Below are 16262 nucleotides of genomic sequence, written 5' to 3'. Positions count from 1 at the left end.
CGGGACTCCGGCGGGGCGGGACCTAAACGTAGCCCCAACCCCAAGATGCACAGCAGAACGCCCCAAACAGAACCGAGACGGGGGCCCCGCCTGCGTGTGTGTGCGTGTGTGTGTGTGTGCAAGGCGGTGGGGGAGGCTCAGATCCAACTGTTTTACCTGCAATATAGTTTGCGCTTCTATCTGGCAGAAGAATGAAAGAAATTGCCATGGCCATCCAAGCTCATTAAATCACCCCCCTTCCCTCCAACTCTCAGTTAAGACATATTTTATAATGCAATGCAAGACTGCAGAACCCACATGAAAACTAGTTTCCCTATTTCACGGTGGACCTCCCTCAATGTAGTGAGCTAGATTTTGGGTTACTAGCTTCTATTCCGCTGAACTTCGAGTCTCAGGAGACTCAGGGTTTCTTCCTCCTGCCTCGCGCAGTGCATCTTTCATTTGCTTTTCTTTGTAAAGCAAGGGCTCGGCGGCTGCCTCCCCAGGAAGTCCTGCGCTCTGGCGAGCTGCGCCCGGCCTGCCGCAGAGCGGCGCGGGCCGCGCGGCGGGCGCTAGGACCGCGGGGAGCCGGGGCGGTCGCGGCGCTACCTTAAACCCAGCCCAATGCCGCTGCCTGCGCCACTCTGCGCGCCGGCGGGGGCTGCGCAGGAGGAGCGCTCCGCCCGGCTACAACGCTCCGCGAGCCGGCGCGGCAACACCTGTTCGCGGCAGCCAGGGCGGCACGCGAGCTCCCGGACGCCGCTCTCCTCGCTCGCCGCTCGCCACCCGTTCCAAGCCCATGGACATCTGCCGAGCCTCTGGAGAATCCTGGATACTAGCTTTGGACGCCTAAAGTTTCTTCTTTTTGTTTTATTATTATTATTATTATTTTTCGGAGGGGGGACCGGGCGGGGAGATTTGTCGCCGCCGCCAACGTGAGATTTTTTTTTCCCCTTGAAGGATTCATGCTGATGTCTGCAGAGTCGGTTAGAGAGTAAAAACAGCGCATGCCTTCCTGGAGTCAGGATCCGTAAATTCTGACGTAGCCCGTGCATCTTAAAAATCCCTATAATAACGCCTAGGCATTTAAGTTGCTATGGTCATTCTGATCTCAAACCAAATGGAGCAACTACGGATTTTTTTCCCGTATTACGGCCGGATGGGATGAAGACCTTCCTGCCTGCTAAGAGCTGGGGATCTATCTATAGAGATACATAGATGTGTTTATCAATATGTCAGTGTGTGAGTATAAAGTGGTGGTTTCTTAGACTATCACTGGTTTGACCTTGAACCTGTGCCAGTGAAACAGCAGATTACTTTTATTTATGCATTTAATGGATTGAAGAAAAGAATCTTTTTTTTTCTCTCTCTCTGCAACTGCAGTAAGGGAGGGGAGTTGGATATACCTCGCCTAATATCTCCTGGGTTGGCACCATCATTATTGTTTATTCTTGTGCTCCAAAAGCCGAGTCCTCTGATGGCTCCCTTAGGTGAAGTTGGGAACTATTTCGGTGTGCAGGATGCGGTACCGTTTGGGAATGTGCCCGTGTTGCCGGTGGACAGCCCGGTTTTGTTAAGTGACCACCTGGGTCAGTCCGAAGCAGGGGGCCTCCCCAGGGGACCCGCAGTCACGGACTTGGATCATTTAAAGGGGATTCTCAGGCGAAGGCAGCTATACTGCAGGACTGGATTTCACTTAGAAATCTTCCCCAATGGTACTATCCAGGGAACCAGGAAAGACCACAGCCGATTTGGTAGGTATACCGTTAACCCTTTAGTGTCCATGCAATGACATGTTGGGATTATAACTACCGAGAAGGTGGTGGCCGGGTGGGGGATGTGGGAAGGGATCCCCCACCCCTTCTCTGTCTCTCTTTCTCTGTGTCTTGCCAGCTCAGGAAAAAAAAAAAAAAGCCTCCGGAATTGCAGATCTGCTGCTGGCACTGATGCAAGTATACATTGAAAGCCCCCCTTTTAATTTAAAGGGGGACACGATTTGAAATATAACACGAGTCCCTAGTTCTTTTGCACCAGATACACGGGTTTAGGAAGTTTCTTTTGAATGGACTGACTCCAGGAGTTTAAAGCTTTAATCATTAACTACTAAGAACTTAATGCATTCAGTTTCCTGAAGGCAATGGGTATCTTGTACCCAAATGAAGGTTTTTCTCCCTTCCTCTTTAATAAGTATACTGCTTGAATTGTAAATTAAGGGTATTGTTTATTCCCCCCTCCCCCAGTGAGGGTCTGAAAGCCCAGTAGGCAGAGGTTGCTGACTGATTGTCCTGTTGGGAGGAGGACTAAAGTCATATTTTAGACTCCCTGAGCAGCAAAGGCAGAGGCGCTGGGGGAGAATGACTTGGGAAGGAGCAGGAGGCTCGCTAAGGGTGTTCGTCCTTCCAGCTATCAAGTTATAATCTCTGCTTTTTATTCTCTATAGTGTGCAGCCCTGTGTGGGTTTCCTGCGTGGCTCTCTGGTGTGAGTGTGTGCGGGTGCAAAAGCTGCGAGCTAATTTTAAAGGGCATTCCGAGGATTTCATTTTCAGAGGAGGGTATTTGTGACTCAGCACCGAGGGCTGCAGACTGAGGGCTGGTGACTGCCCACTTTAATGCCTGCACGCACGTGCTTGCTGGGGCACCCTGAGCCCAACAGCACGAAGTCAACTAGCAGAGTCCCGATGTTGTGGACTCTCGGGTTTTCCCTTTAGTTAAAAAGAGAAAATTAAGCGCCAGTTTGGGCAACCAGACTGTTGGAAGGAGTTAACTTCTGAGTGAACCCACCTGACAACACTTAAACTAGGTCGTAAAAAATAAAGTCCTGTGGTGATTTTTCTTCCTCATGATTTCGTGCCAGATGTTGAACACAATCTAAACTGCATGTTTAGTTTCGTGGGGCTGTAGATGATGCCAGAAGGTGAGGAGGATTCCGGCCTGGGGTGGGGATGGTCCCAGATCCAGGAGGCCCAAGATTTGCTCACCGCTGAGCCCAAGCCCACAGCTGAACCTAGCGGTGTACATTCTCCGGTCGTCTCCCCTCGCTGCTTAAAAAAAGTTGTAGCTCTTCTCTTTGCAATTATTCAGTTTAAATATAACTGTTCCTTCCCCACCCCAGGAGGAGACGTAGCTGCTGGTTGTTGCAGAGGGAAGACCAAACTTCACTCAAGTGCTGTTCTATCTGGCCGCTTTAAGGGCTGCCGCTGTGCCTAGCGTTCGATACCAGAACAACAGGCAGTGGGCGGCCGTGGGTGGGAGAGCGAGTGTGCCCAGGGCCGCGGCGGCCACCCGCGGGGCGTCGGGCCCAGCGGGCCGAGGGCGAGCCGCGTGGGCGGCCGGCCTAGGTGCGCGGCGGCCGGAGCCCCAGCCCTCCCGCGCTCGCGGCCGGCAGGTGCCGGCTGGGCCGCCCGGGCCCCGCGGCGCACTCGGCGGCCGCCCGGCCGGCTCCGCGCGGTCCTAAACGCGCTCGGTTTCTGGCGCCCTTACCACCCGGCGCCGGTGCGCCCTTCGGGGCTGCCGAGACCGCTGGTGTCGGGGGGCGGCGGCAGGGGCTGGCAAACTTATGGTCGCGTTTAGGGAACCCGATTTTTCGTTTTTGCCGAAGTTCAGCCCCTTCGCTTTCTCTTTGTGTGTGAGTGTGGGTCTGGCGGGGCTGACAGCCGCCGCCCCGGGCAGCGCGGTGGTTTGCGGTGTGGGAACGGCTGGAAGCGCGTAGCGGCGGGAGAGTCGGTGGGGACTAAGGACAGGCTGCAGGTCGGACCCCTGAACTCCCCTGTCCCATCCCGTGTCTCTCCCCCTCTTTCTGAAGCACGCAGAGGGGTTTCGGAGAGTCGGCGGGCTGCGCGGTGCCGGGGAGGTGGGTCGGGGGCTCCTGGGCCGGCAAGGCCGGAGCCCCAGGGAAGGGGTGGGGGGACAAAGGGCAGCGGAGGCGGGCGGAGGGGCGGTGTGCTATTGTTGATCGCTTTCGGAGACCAGAGCTAGCGAGCTCGCAGCTCGTGGGTCGGCTTTCCAGCGTCCCCGCCTCGACTTCGGCCTCTCGGCCGGGAGAGCCCGGGGTGCGCGCTGGAGCGCGGCGGGGGCGCACAGCTGCGGGCGCCGCGGCGGGCCAGGGCCAGCTTCATTGTGTGAATTAGTCGAGCTCTGCCTTGGAGAGACCCCGTCGGAACTCCGCTGCAGCCCTACTGGGCCTTGGTGTAGGGAGATTGTGGGGTGTTCCGGTGGGGGCTCTTCCACGCACCGCTCACCCCCACGAGGTTTTTTTTTTTTTCTTTTTGATGCAGTCACCTTTAGGATAGGACGTTTGCCACACGCAGTCTAGTTGGGGAGAACCGGGATGCAAAGGTGGGGGCCGCGCGGGCGGGGAGAAAGGGGAGGCGCGTCCTGGGGTCAGCGGAGAGGACTGCAGCGAGTACAGCGGCTGAATAGAGACCATCAGACAAAAAGCTAGACCTCTCACCCCTCCTCGATCCTAGAGGTTGGAGAAAGGTGTCGCCAAGGAAGTGACATCTCTACCCTGTAGACTCTCCGCAGTGTGTGTGTGTGTGTGTCTTAGGCGGGTGATGTTGGGTGGGAGGGGAGCCGAAGCCCCGGCCCAGGTTGCGGACCGGGAGCCCCGAGCCCGGAGCTTGCTGGTCGGCCGCGGGGGAAAGGCGCGCCTGGCGCTCCGCTGTGCCACTCACCCTCGTTTGGCTGGAGTTGAGTGGGTGGCTGTGCGCAGTGGGGGTGGGGAAGGAGGGTTATTTAAGTCTCTCATCCGGTTGCAGTGAGAAGCCGGCCCCCGGGGTGACAGCAGTGCCGCGGTCTCCCGCTGCTGCCGCTGCGGCAGGTCCCAATATTAGCAACCTCTGCAGAGCCGTGCGTGTGCCGGGAGCCTCCTACTCTTGCCTTCCCAGCCCCGCCCGGAGAGAGGCAGGGTCGGCGCTAGGACCCCACGGGCGCCGGGGGAGGGCGGAGGAAGCGAGCGGGCACTGGGAGGGGGCCGAGGGGCTGCAGCAGCTCGTCACACCTGGCGCTCCGCTCGCCGCCGCCTCACCTTCTGCCCTCCTCCCTCCTCCAGCCCGCGCCTCCCCCTCCGCATCCCGGCTTCCCTCCGGGGACTTCGCCTTTCACCCTCAGTTTCTCTTCTGAATCTCTAGAAAAGAGTAAGGGGGGGCAGGGGGGCTTACACCTTGATTAAAATAGAAGGTGTATTTTCTACCTGAAATGAAACAGCAGAAAGAAGCGTGCTGGAAAAATGGTTTTCGCCGCCCCCATGCAGTCGCAGGTGACTGCAGCTGCTGGCAAGCTTAGCGGTGACACAGCAGCAGCAGTGCAGGGGACGTGGGGGTGGGGGAGTCTTGCTGTTCCAGCAGGAGCTGCAGCGATGTCAACTTAGGTGGGACCTTGAGGGAGCCCTTTGTTTTTTCCTCTGGGGGTGGTGGTGTGGAGATAAGGTTGAACGGGAGAAAAGGAACTGGGAATTGTGTCTCCGGTTAGTAGGCTGGGGGAGCAGGCCGTTTTGTTCCACATATGTATATGTACACACATATATACATATATACACACACATATTTTTTCACTTTCATATATGTATTCACTTTTAGAGCACTCCAGCCTTGCTAGACGGGGAAAAAAGGGAGCAGAAAAATCAACTGGGGAAATGAGAACGTAGAATAATAAAAAAGTGAACGTTGGGCCTGATCTACCGTTTGACTTGCACAAGAAGCCTGCGTGAGCTGACCGTTTGGCTGGGGTAGTGGCTCTGACAAGTGGGACCTCGTTAGGACCCTAGATAGCCAAACGGGGGCTTCAAAGGGGGTCAGCTGTCAGATGGAAGTTGTACTAGAGGGGAGAAATAGGATAGACAATATGATTTTTTAAAAGGAGAGGTTTAAAAAAATCTTATTTCCAGGGTTTTACACTTTAAAAATTCTGTTCTATGTATCTGACTCTTCAGTGTCTCACTAGGGGAAAGACTGGGCATTTAAGGAGCTGGTTTTAGGATGGCTTCAGATTCTGGAAAAACTGGTGGGGTTATAAACTCCATTCAGTTAGTCATTTTCTAAGTAGACTCTGAGCTGTGTGCCAGTCGCTACAGACCCAGACTTACCGGATGCAGGCTCTGGGAGGTGGATCTGGCAGCCTTGGTGGGGGCTTCTCCAGGTGAGCAGCGGAGCTCTGCAGGGAGGGGCTTACTCGTGGCTTTGCCACAGTCTTCGTGCATTTGTGTGGTCTGGAGAGTGCACGCTGTTAAGTGTTGGGGGCTTTTAGGTTCGAGGGCTGTTTAACAGGGGCCAGAGTGGAGCAGCTCTGGCCACTCTCCCGTGCTGGCCTTGTGTGGCCTTGGAGGTGAGGCCCAGCACAGATGGCCCTGGGGGCTGGGCCTGCTTTGGGCTGATGGTCTATTTGAACAGGGGCAGGGCAGCCATCAGCTCTGGGGCTGATCACCAACAGAATGTGAGTCTGGAGGAAGGTCTGGTGCAGTCATTTTTCTGAAGTCGTCCAGGCACTGACCTGGTCTCTTGTGGGCCAGGGACAATCTCTGACCTTATCAGACCCCATGGACCCCCATGAGCACGTTCTCATTTGGAACTGTTGGCTGCTGTGGAAGAGAATAAAGAAATGACACCAGCCACTGACCCTGTGCTTCTACCACCCCACCACAACCTGTCACTGTGGGCCTTCTGAGCTGAGGTTGTCCAGGCTGTGTCTGCCCAAGAGGGGGACAGGCCACCATGCTGTACATGTGAGGGCCACAGTTCTGATTTTAGGCACAGTTTCATCATTCTCTCCCTCCCTCCCTCCTCCTTCTTTCCTTCCTTCTTTTTTTCTTTCCTCTCTTCCTTGCTCTTTCCTTCTTTCCCTTCCTCTCCCCTTGGTCATTAGATGTTCAGATATCTCTGTGCAGAGGCTTTCTCCTGGGCCCTTACTGATCCAGCACCCGTGGTGCTGCTGCCCGTCCAAGTAACCAGGTAACGTGGGGGTGGGTCATGCTCCAGGGAGTGTGGTCTTAAGCTTGCTTGGCACCATCCTCGGCCCAGAGAGGGATGAGCTGACCTGGTTGAGGTTGTAGAGTTTATTGTGGACAAGATGGTACCAGGAATGATAAGGATTCCAGTCTGGTTGGGGTGGAATCCTGCTGCTGAGGTCGTCCTGACCTCACAGCATTGGCACTCTTTGTGCGCCTGACTCATGCATTCGGGTGCGCTTCCTGCCCTTGGGTCACTAGGGTCACCTCTTAAGAAGCTGGCTGTTCTTTTGAGGTCTCTATTTTCAGGGAGCTGCAGAGATAAGGATGGTGGTTTGGGGTGATGAAATCTTTTCCACCTGGGGTCACTAGATAGTTGCTTCTCACTTGGATAGCTCCTTGGAGACTTATCTCAGCTATTACTTTTTTCAGAAAGCCTCCTCTGACTTGCCTTCCCAAATCTGAGTGACTGCCCACACGCTGAGCACCTCCCTCCTGGCATTCGACACGTTGTTTTACATTTGTCTGTTTATTTGTCTTTCTTCCCATTCGATGGTGAGCAATTTGAGGGTGACAGGGCCTAGGCTATATCTTATTCATCTTTATAGTCTCAACAAATGGCATGGTGCTGGGCTTATAATAGTCCCTCAATAATAGTTTGTTGGACAAATAAGTGAATGCACATGAATTACAGTTATCTTGTCAATGCCAGAAAAAGAAACAAGATAGATATCTTAATACTTTCATTTCCAAATTATATTATGATAATTTCAGAACTTAAATATGTGAAAATGGTACAGAAATCACAGATACATTTAAAAAAAGTAAAACCAAATGTAAGATGTGCATAATACTAATAGTTAAGGAAATAGGCTTTGGAGTCTAATTGCTTGGGAGTAAGGTATTTAACCTTGTTAAACCTCAATTTCCCCATTTGTACACTGGGGATTAAAACATTGTAATGCCTAGGGTTGTTCTGAGGATTGAACGAGAGGAGGCCTCTCATCTGGTATAGACAAAATGCTCAAGAATTCCAGCTATTCCGATCACCATCGTTGTTGTTATTTTCCTTGATGTTCTTCAGCCCAGCCAGTGAAAGGGTTTTCTGAAATCGCATACACCTTGTTCTTTGTTGGACCTAATGAACTAATATTCATTATTAGTTCTCAGAGCTGCCTCATGTTTAGGGAAAACAGAAAGATCATCACATGCTCTCTTGGAAGATGCAAGTGTCTTTCAGTTTTATAATTAAAGCTTTCCTCATTGACCTGGTAACTTAAATTCTTCAGACCTCAAAGGTGGAAAATCATTTCTGTATTTCATTTTATAATGAAAATTGGACATTAATTAACTTCTTATACTAATTTCAGGATACATATGACCTATATTGTGATGTGCTTTCAGGTAGCTAAGAAGAGATTCACGTATATAAGGTTCCTAATAGTACTAAAATGCCACAATTTTGATTAATTTAAATTATAAGAATTATAAATACTATAATGAAATAAGATGATTGCATCAAAAAGAGAGTGCCTTTCACGTGAAATGAATCTCATGGAAACATTGCTTCATTTACCTTCCCATTTGCTTTATGAGGTAGGGAGGGCCAGTGGTAAGCTGGCTTGTTTTAGATGTATCTTCCATGATAGAGTCAGAGATTATCAGATTCAAAACACAATTTATAATTTCTCTTTAGATCTTTTCTGCATGCTATTTCATATTCTATGAAAATAAATAAGTTTGCATGTCCAGATATATATTCTGTAAACTGTAAGCACAAGATAGATTTGTTACGTTTTGTCCTTATAAAAGAATTAGGAATACCCCTTTAGAAGAAAGAGCTCTTCGTTTTTGTATCACCTTGGAACAGAGTTTCCTCTTGAGTTAATCCTTGCTGTATTAGATTTATGCAGTTCATGTCTTCTCTTGATTGTGGCACAGTCTATTTTGTGAGAGTTGCAAAACTAATTGTTTAAAAATCCATGTAAGTGCTTTTATATTGGTCACATGAGACTGACTATAGAACGGTGTTACTCTTAGTTTTTGCTAAACTCTTAAATGTAAGTAAATTCTTCAATATTTGAAGATATTTTAAAATAAGAACTCAATATTTGGTATGCATTAACACAAGGTCTACAAAAAGCATAGACTTTAATTTATAACAAAAATGAGAAAATGGCTGAGCACAAGTAATATTAGCAGTGTCCTAAACAAAGTGTGGGATAATCACCTTAAAACAACAATCTAGTTAGAGAAATTGAAGCTGCTGTTGTGTGGCCATAAAATCCTGGATTTATGCCCAGCTTAGGTGTTGTTATTCTTAGTGAGGTAAGCAAGGGGAAAGAAGGAAGTAAAAGAAGACCATTATGTTGAGTTGATTTTGGGATATGGTATTCTATGCCTATTGTAAATCAAGAGCACTTTTGGAACCAGAATTTTTCCCTCCAGAATATTGTTATCTAATTGCTTAACTATCCCTGAGGGTTGGATAAGTACAGCAAAAATCAACACTTAGTTTAAGCAGAAATATTTGGGATGTATGTAGGCTATTTCAGTTTTCCAGATCTCAAAAAAGTTATACAATAGAGAGACTGGATACTTTTCTGTCTCAATCAAGGCTTTAGTTAGCACTTCATACTTTCATTTTTGAGAGACACAGTCTGTGAATAGAATACTTTTTGGGGTTTTTTTTGGCTTACACAACAGACACTTACTTCTCACAGTTCTAGAGGTTGGGAAGTCCAAGATCAAGATACCCATACACAAATATTTCACTTCACATTTACAAAGTGGAATTAGGTTGTTTTTCTCTGAAATTTTACTCTTCTAGATGAATTAGAATATGTATGTTGGTTTGTCTGTCCTTTCACTTCTTAGCCTGTCTATGTAAATAGTAGCTTTCTTACTTTTAAAATGGTTTATTTATTATGTAAGTCATGTTGAGAAGTATTTTCGTATCACTATGATAAGATATAATTTACTTGGAAAATCAATTCTTTTAGGCAGCAGTTTTAACAGAGAAGACTCTTCTTTAACTAGTGAGAGGTTATTATCAAAGTTGGGAGGTGGGCTCAGGGTCCTCTCCAAAACCTCGGGGGTGCTGAGACTCTCAGGGCATGTTCTCTGCTCTAACCTGTCCTCTGCCTGCCACCTTTGTCTCACAGGCATTCTGGAATTTATCAGTATAGCAGTGGGCCTGGTCAGCATTCGAGGCGTGGACAGTGGACTCTACCTCGGGATGAACGAGAAGGGGGAGCTGTACGGATCAGTAAGTACTGGCAGAGACTTCATCAAGCTTTATGTCCCGTGGCTGCTTCGAGCTGCATTTTCTAGATTAAAAAGAGCTAGAAATGAAATGGAGTCTGTTTGGAAGGCAAATGTAAGCTTTTACTTTTTGAGGAAAGCCATTTATTTTTATTAATAGATAAACAGCTCTGCATCTTCACTAGACCAAAGTTGCTAAGAAAATGCTTTATTTATATGCCAAACCATCTTCATTATCAAGTAAATACAAAATTCACAAGTGTGAAAAATCCCATCTTCTTATATTGAATGAGAGTTATTTTTGAAATGAATTGGAACGATGTCCCAAGCTTTGCCAAGCATTGTAATTAAAACTAGAAATAGACCATGCAGTGAGTCTAAACTCTTTCTCTGAGCCTTGTCCAAGATTTTCATTATGCAGGGAGAGAAGGGAGATGGAAATTGTTGTCAGATATTTTTGTATGTGAATAAGAATATAACAATATTGTAATTATTTGCAAGTGTTATGAGTTTCTTTTTTCCCCTGCCTTACTCCCCGTCCGCGCTAGGATGTACAGTGTTGGGGGAGGCAGCGAGGAGCACTTACCTGTTCCGCCAGGTGCCGCGCCGTCTGGGTGCTGGGGCACAGCCGCGAGGGGGCAGAGTCCGCGCTGCTGCTCTCCTTCCGCGAGGGCGCTGACTTTACGCCATCGCCATCGCATCTTCTTCCGGCTAGGACAGTACCTAGACTCAGTGCCTGGTACACATAAACTTGCTAAACGTGTGAGTGTGAGTAATAGACTATTAGTTACCATATACTAACTTGGGTTTTCAGCATTAAAACTGGTGATTGAATTAATCGTCAGGTTTTTTTTTTTCCTTGCAATTATTGGTGGTCAGATGAGCATTTAAGCCATGTTATCTGAAATATGAGAACTTTGTTTACAGTCTACAAAGAGTTGAAAATTAAAAGAAGCTCGGAATGGGACAAGTTTCCGGTTCCTCAGAAATGAAAGGCAAACATTTTTCTAGACAGACTCCTCTCCTAGCCATATGCCAGTAAAGATTATACACACACACAGGTATATATGTAAGGCAAGGAAACTGTATGTAGTATTAAAGTTTTACTCAAAAGCTCCACATGACAGTAAATAGTAGCCTGTATAACTTGAGTATAACACACACCATTGTCAATGACACAAGGATGTGATTTTTTTCTGTCGTGGTAGAATTTTAAACGATAGGTGGGTTGGTTCAGTTAAATATTTAAGTCTTTTAAGAAAAGTGCCTTGTTGAGAGAATAAATTATTTTAATGTATGTTTGTAAGTATAGAATTGATTTTAGCTTTTTCAGTCCAGTGTTTGGTTCAGACAAAGTTATTTACTTCCTAAATGACGTTTGTCAACACCTTCAAGTGCAAAGAAAGATACATAAGATACAAGATGAAAGACGCTTTTAAATTTAAAAAATATAAAATGATGAAAAAGAGTATAAAATGATATTCTCTTTTTGTGAAACTCTCAACTCTTTTCACTTTTGGGTATGTAATGTGGGTTTAAATCAGTCACAGTTGAACTCAATAAAATGCTTTTTTGTATATAGAAGAGAAGTTCTCACCTTTAGTGAGTGGAAGGGACTATGGTTTATCACAGTGGTCTCCAAACGTTTTTTATCACATAACCCCACCTGTCATCTTAACATTATGTATGTTATTAATAAATTATTTTAAAATTGTATGTATAAAAGTATAGTTCATATGTTATATTATTGTATAAGATATTCATCAAAGTAAAAAAATTCAAAGGATCATAATGAATGAGTAAGTCCAAGGAGAGCCCATACTATTTTTTCCCTGCTGCAAGAATCACCTTGCACACCCCTCTGATTGTCCCCGGTTGTGAGGTGACCAGTCTGTCAGATGAAAGCACTGGCATGGTTCAGACGCCTGCGGTTTATTGGTTGACAGGGAGAGTGCAGCGAATTTTGTTTTCAGCAAAGTGGCCTGTAGGATTGTTGCCCAGACTGATCCTCCTCCTCCCGTCTGGACTGTGAGTGGTTTCTCACTCATGCCCTCCTGCCTGTGTATGCCCCAGTTCAGAGCACAGTGCCGGGAACAGGGTGAGAAGGACGCTGAATGAAGACGCAGTGGATACCGGTGGCGATACTGGGGGAAATGGCAGGCAGGGAGTGGAAAGTTGGAGAACGCCATCTTGTGTGTTTTCTGGGAAGCCAAACTGTCTTGTTATGCTTTCTGGGAATCCTGACTGCCTCATCTTGGGCTTTTTAAGAGCACTGTGGTTAGGAGTAGACTTCTCCCTGAACTGCCACGAGGCCACACAGCTCACTGACAATCCCAATCACAGAATCCCAGCTAGGCAAAGGGGGTATCCAAGAAAGGGCAAAATGGCTCTTCTTGTACGAGAAATGCATACCTTGTTATGGAAGAATATCCCCAGGCTTGGAAATGCTCTGAGGAGTGACACTTTTTCATATCATGATTTCCCTGTGGAAACATCTCCAGCATCAAGCATCTCCCACCTCCAATCCATTGTCCACACTGATGGCAGAATTACCCTCAAAACCCAGATATGAGTGTCACTTCCCCACTGAGATCCCTCCAAATACTTGTCTCTGAAGCAGAACACCCACAGTTTTTACTGTAGCAATCAATACTTTCGACAACCACTTTGCCTGGATCTGTTCGTCTAGATCATCTCTGGCACCGTTTTCTCCTTGCAATTTGAGTCCATCTATTTGCTGTTCTCCAAACACTTCATGCAGTCTGAAGTGGACTCTCTTGGATGCCTTTCTCTTCCATTCTCCACCTGATGAAGCAGCACTCTTTATCTTAATTTAAGATTCAATGGAAATATGGCCTCTTTTACAAAGCCTTTATTATACCCCTAACTGTGCACCTACTTACTCTAGTTAGCATTTCTTGTGTTTTCCTCTGGGCCCCAGTAATGCTTTGTTTATATTTCCATTATTACACAGGTAATAGTACAGTTTAAAAGTGTGGCCAATTGGCCGGGTGCAGTGGCTCATGCCTGTAATCCTAGCACTCTGGGAGGCCCAGGCGGGAGGATCACTTGAGCTCAGGAGTTAGAGGCCAGCCTGAGTAAGAGCAAAAGACCATCTCTACTAAAAATAGAAAAATTTCCCGGGTATGGTTGTTCACACCTGTAGGCCCAGCTACTTGGGAGGCTGAGGTAGGAGGATCACTTGAGCCCAGGAGTTTGAGGTGGCAGTGGGCTTCAATGACGCCACTGTACTCTAGCTGGGATGACAGAGTGAGACTCTGTCTCAGAAAAAAAAACCCTGCCAACCCTAAATTCTATAATCATTGAACACAAATGTCAAAAATAAACAACAACAACAAAATAAAGTATGGCCAATTGTATTTCTGTATTCTATAATGTATCAAAAGGGCATGGAACACATTTTTCTTTTTAACATTGCCTGACACATAGCAATGGCTCTTGCACATAGTAGATGCTTGATAACAATCATTGGATTGAATTGAATTAAAAGTTATGATTTATTTCTATCCACCATTAGATATATAGGTGTGGGCCTCATGGTGTCTGTGCTTGTGTGGTTGGTGTGTGTTTAGGACTAAGGTGGAAGAAGAATCACCGTCTTCCTTTCCCATGCATAACTGGACCATGTCTATGCTGTCTCTCGTGTGTACAGCCCAAGGGGGATATGGCTGAGGCTGGAGCGAAGAGAGTGTGTGGTTGAGCTCTCATTCTGTCTCTGCTATGGAGGAGGCACCAGGCCCTCATTCTCCTTGTCTCTAAGATGAAGTTAGACATCTGGAATGTCTCTTCCCATCCTGGATGGATCTCAAGAATTCTATAGTTTGGATTTTTCAGTCTTCACCCCCGAGTCTTCTCTGCCTAATCCATGATGTTCTCTGTGTGCACAAAATGTTTATGCAGCAAGGTCTTTTGCCTCTTCTGTGAGGAGCTCGGAGGAGAGCTCCCTGGGCAGCAGGTATTTCCCTGTGGCCTGTACCTTAGGCAGGTGAGGGGGAGGACGAGAGTGAGTGAGAGCCTGGCTCCTTGGGGGCCAGAATCGCATGTTTCCCATTGGGTTTGCAGTTATCATGCCTCATGTGGCAGTGGGAATGAGGAGTGACCAAAATATCCCATTTTCATTGTGATGAGTCTGAGAGAGGGAAAAAAAAGAAACAGGCAATGTTTCTCCTACTAAATACACTCACGTTTGGAGCTTAAGGAATCTTTACCCGTGCAAAGGTGCATAAAGCTTGGTGAACTAATGTGGAGGAGAGTCATTTCTAAATGTTAAAAAAAAAAACCTTTAAAAGACAGATCTTATTATGAAAGAAGGTAAATAGGAGATTTGGGGAAATAAGAGTCAATTTTATAAGGTAAATTAATATGTAAATATAGCCAAAATTCATTTAAACTGTATTTTCCGATTTTGGGATTAATTTCTCTTTTCATTCATGTAGTTTTTTGGTCTCCGAGTTTACCCTGAGAGTACATCTAAGAAGTCAGAGATTAATGGGGTAAAACTTCTTCAGAAAAATATCTAGGATTCTGATAGCCTATTAGAATGTAGAACTAGGAAAAACTATGTTGCTGATGTGTATCATGATTTGATTTGAAGGAGAACTTGAATAATTCTAACTCTAGGGTAGAGTTTGATTACTGTATTCATGTATTAATTTATCCATGCATCCATTCACTTATTTGCTCATTTATTTATTTCACAAACATTTATGTCTACGGTGTGTCTAGCGCTGTGTTCAGAGTGTGTAAAACAGCGACACAGATATCTCAAAATCTGGTAGGAGACATATAAATAATGAGTGCAATGCGAAATTCACCATGGGAGAGGAATGCACAGATGTCTTGGGGACCCAGAAGAGTGTTTAAATAGCTGATTAGGGAAGTTGGGTGGTAGCATTTAAACTGGGTCTTGAGGGCTGAATAGGAGCCCCCGAAAAGGAAGGGCAGGCAAGTTAAGTCACATAACCCTTCAAATGTAAAGATTAGAATATTCTGCCTGGTTGACATTTAGAGAGGATGTTAAATCACTCACCACCCACTCGGCTAGAGGACTGGAGTATTAGTTTACATTTGTCACTTTTGTTCTTATCAAAGAGGCTAGAGGTATGGCTCAGATAGTTACTTTTAGGGTCTTAATCTAAATGGTCTGAGTATTATCAAGATACTTTAAAACATCAAGAATAATTGACTATAATGTCTCCTTAAAAAAGAATGCCATGAAAAAATCTCCTTCAGGAAGCTTGCACTTAATGAAAGGTATTTGACCTTTCCATTCAAAAAGGTAGCACAGTCACCAAAATTGTAATGTTGTAGGAACGTACAGCGTGGAACCTGCCAGAGTGACGCCGGAGGATGGCACACAGATGGGGGGGGCGCTGGCATTTCTGGATTGTATCCCTTTATGGCATTTACTTTATTCTGCCCGGAATTTTAAGTCCTGTTGGTCTCTCCCATTAGATGAAGTTTTTTGGAGTCTGAGTCTCTGGCTTTAAAATCGTTCTGTTTCCTGAAGGCCCGGCGGTGTGCTTTATGTGAAGTTAGCATGTGGTAAATGTTTGCTGACCCAATTATTCAACCGTCATGAACCACGGATGTGCAGTGTCAACCGTATCTGAGCATCGTGCAGGAATAGCCCTGCCTGAATATGTAGTTGTCAGCTTGCAGCATCCAGGTGTTTCCACAGGAGTTACCTCATTCAACTACCAACACTGAAAATGAGAGAGGTTAAGTGACCTGGTCAAACATCCAGGGCTTGTGGATGCAAGGACAAGGCTCGTTCAGTGTTTTGGAGCCATTTCTGTCCTCATCCTGACAGAGGTGCTTGTTAAAGCAGGTGTTTGCTAGTAGGTTTGGTTATGTTTCCAGGGACACAACTGGGCCCTGGTTTATAGGAATCATGTAATCAGTAACCAAGCTGTGATGGGCTTTGACTGTGTTTGCAATGAGCAGAGACTTTGTTTCTGTGAATACATTAGTTGGGCAGTCGTCTCTCCCGGGTAGAGGTGTATGAGCCAAAGAGGTTTCTTGCATGCTGTGTCCGTATTGTGGGGTAAATGGAAGG

The 16262-nt window shown here is 46.7% G+C and overlaps 1 protein-coding gene across 1 annotated transcript in view; it reads left to right on the top strand.

Annotated features, from left to right (window-relative positions):
* Positions 1-620: 620 nt before the first annotated feature.
* FGF9 (fibroblast growth factor 9) overlaps positions 621-16262 on the top strand; it is a 28140-nt gene continuing 12498 nt past the window's right edge. Inside the window, exons 1-2 of the mRNA XM_012641694.1 lie at positions 621-1733; positions 10084-10187. Coding sequence (XP_012497148.1) covers positions 1457-1733; positions 10084-10187 — 381 coding nt within the window. The 5' untranslated portion in view covers positions 621-1456. The remainder of the gene's footprint in view (positions 1734-10083; positions 10188-16262) is intronic.

This window comes from Propithecus coquereli, unplaced genomic scaffold (genome assembly GCF_000956105.1).
Source record: "Propithecus coquereli isolate 6110/MARCELLA unplaced genomic scaffold, Pcoq_1.0 Scaffold168, whole genome shotgun sequence".
NCBI classification, from domain to species: domain Eukaryota; kingdom Metazoa; phylum Chordata; class Mammalia; order Primates; family Indriidae; genus Propithecus; species Propithecus coquereli.
Note: the sequence above shows the minus strand (reverse complement) of the source record. Positions and strands in the feature narration are given on the sequence as shown.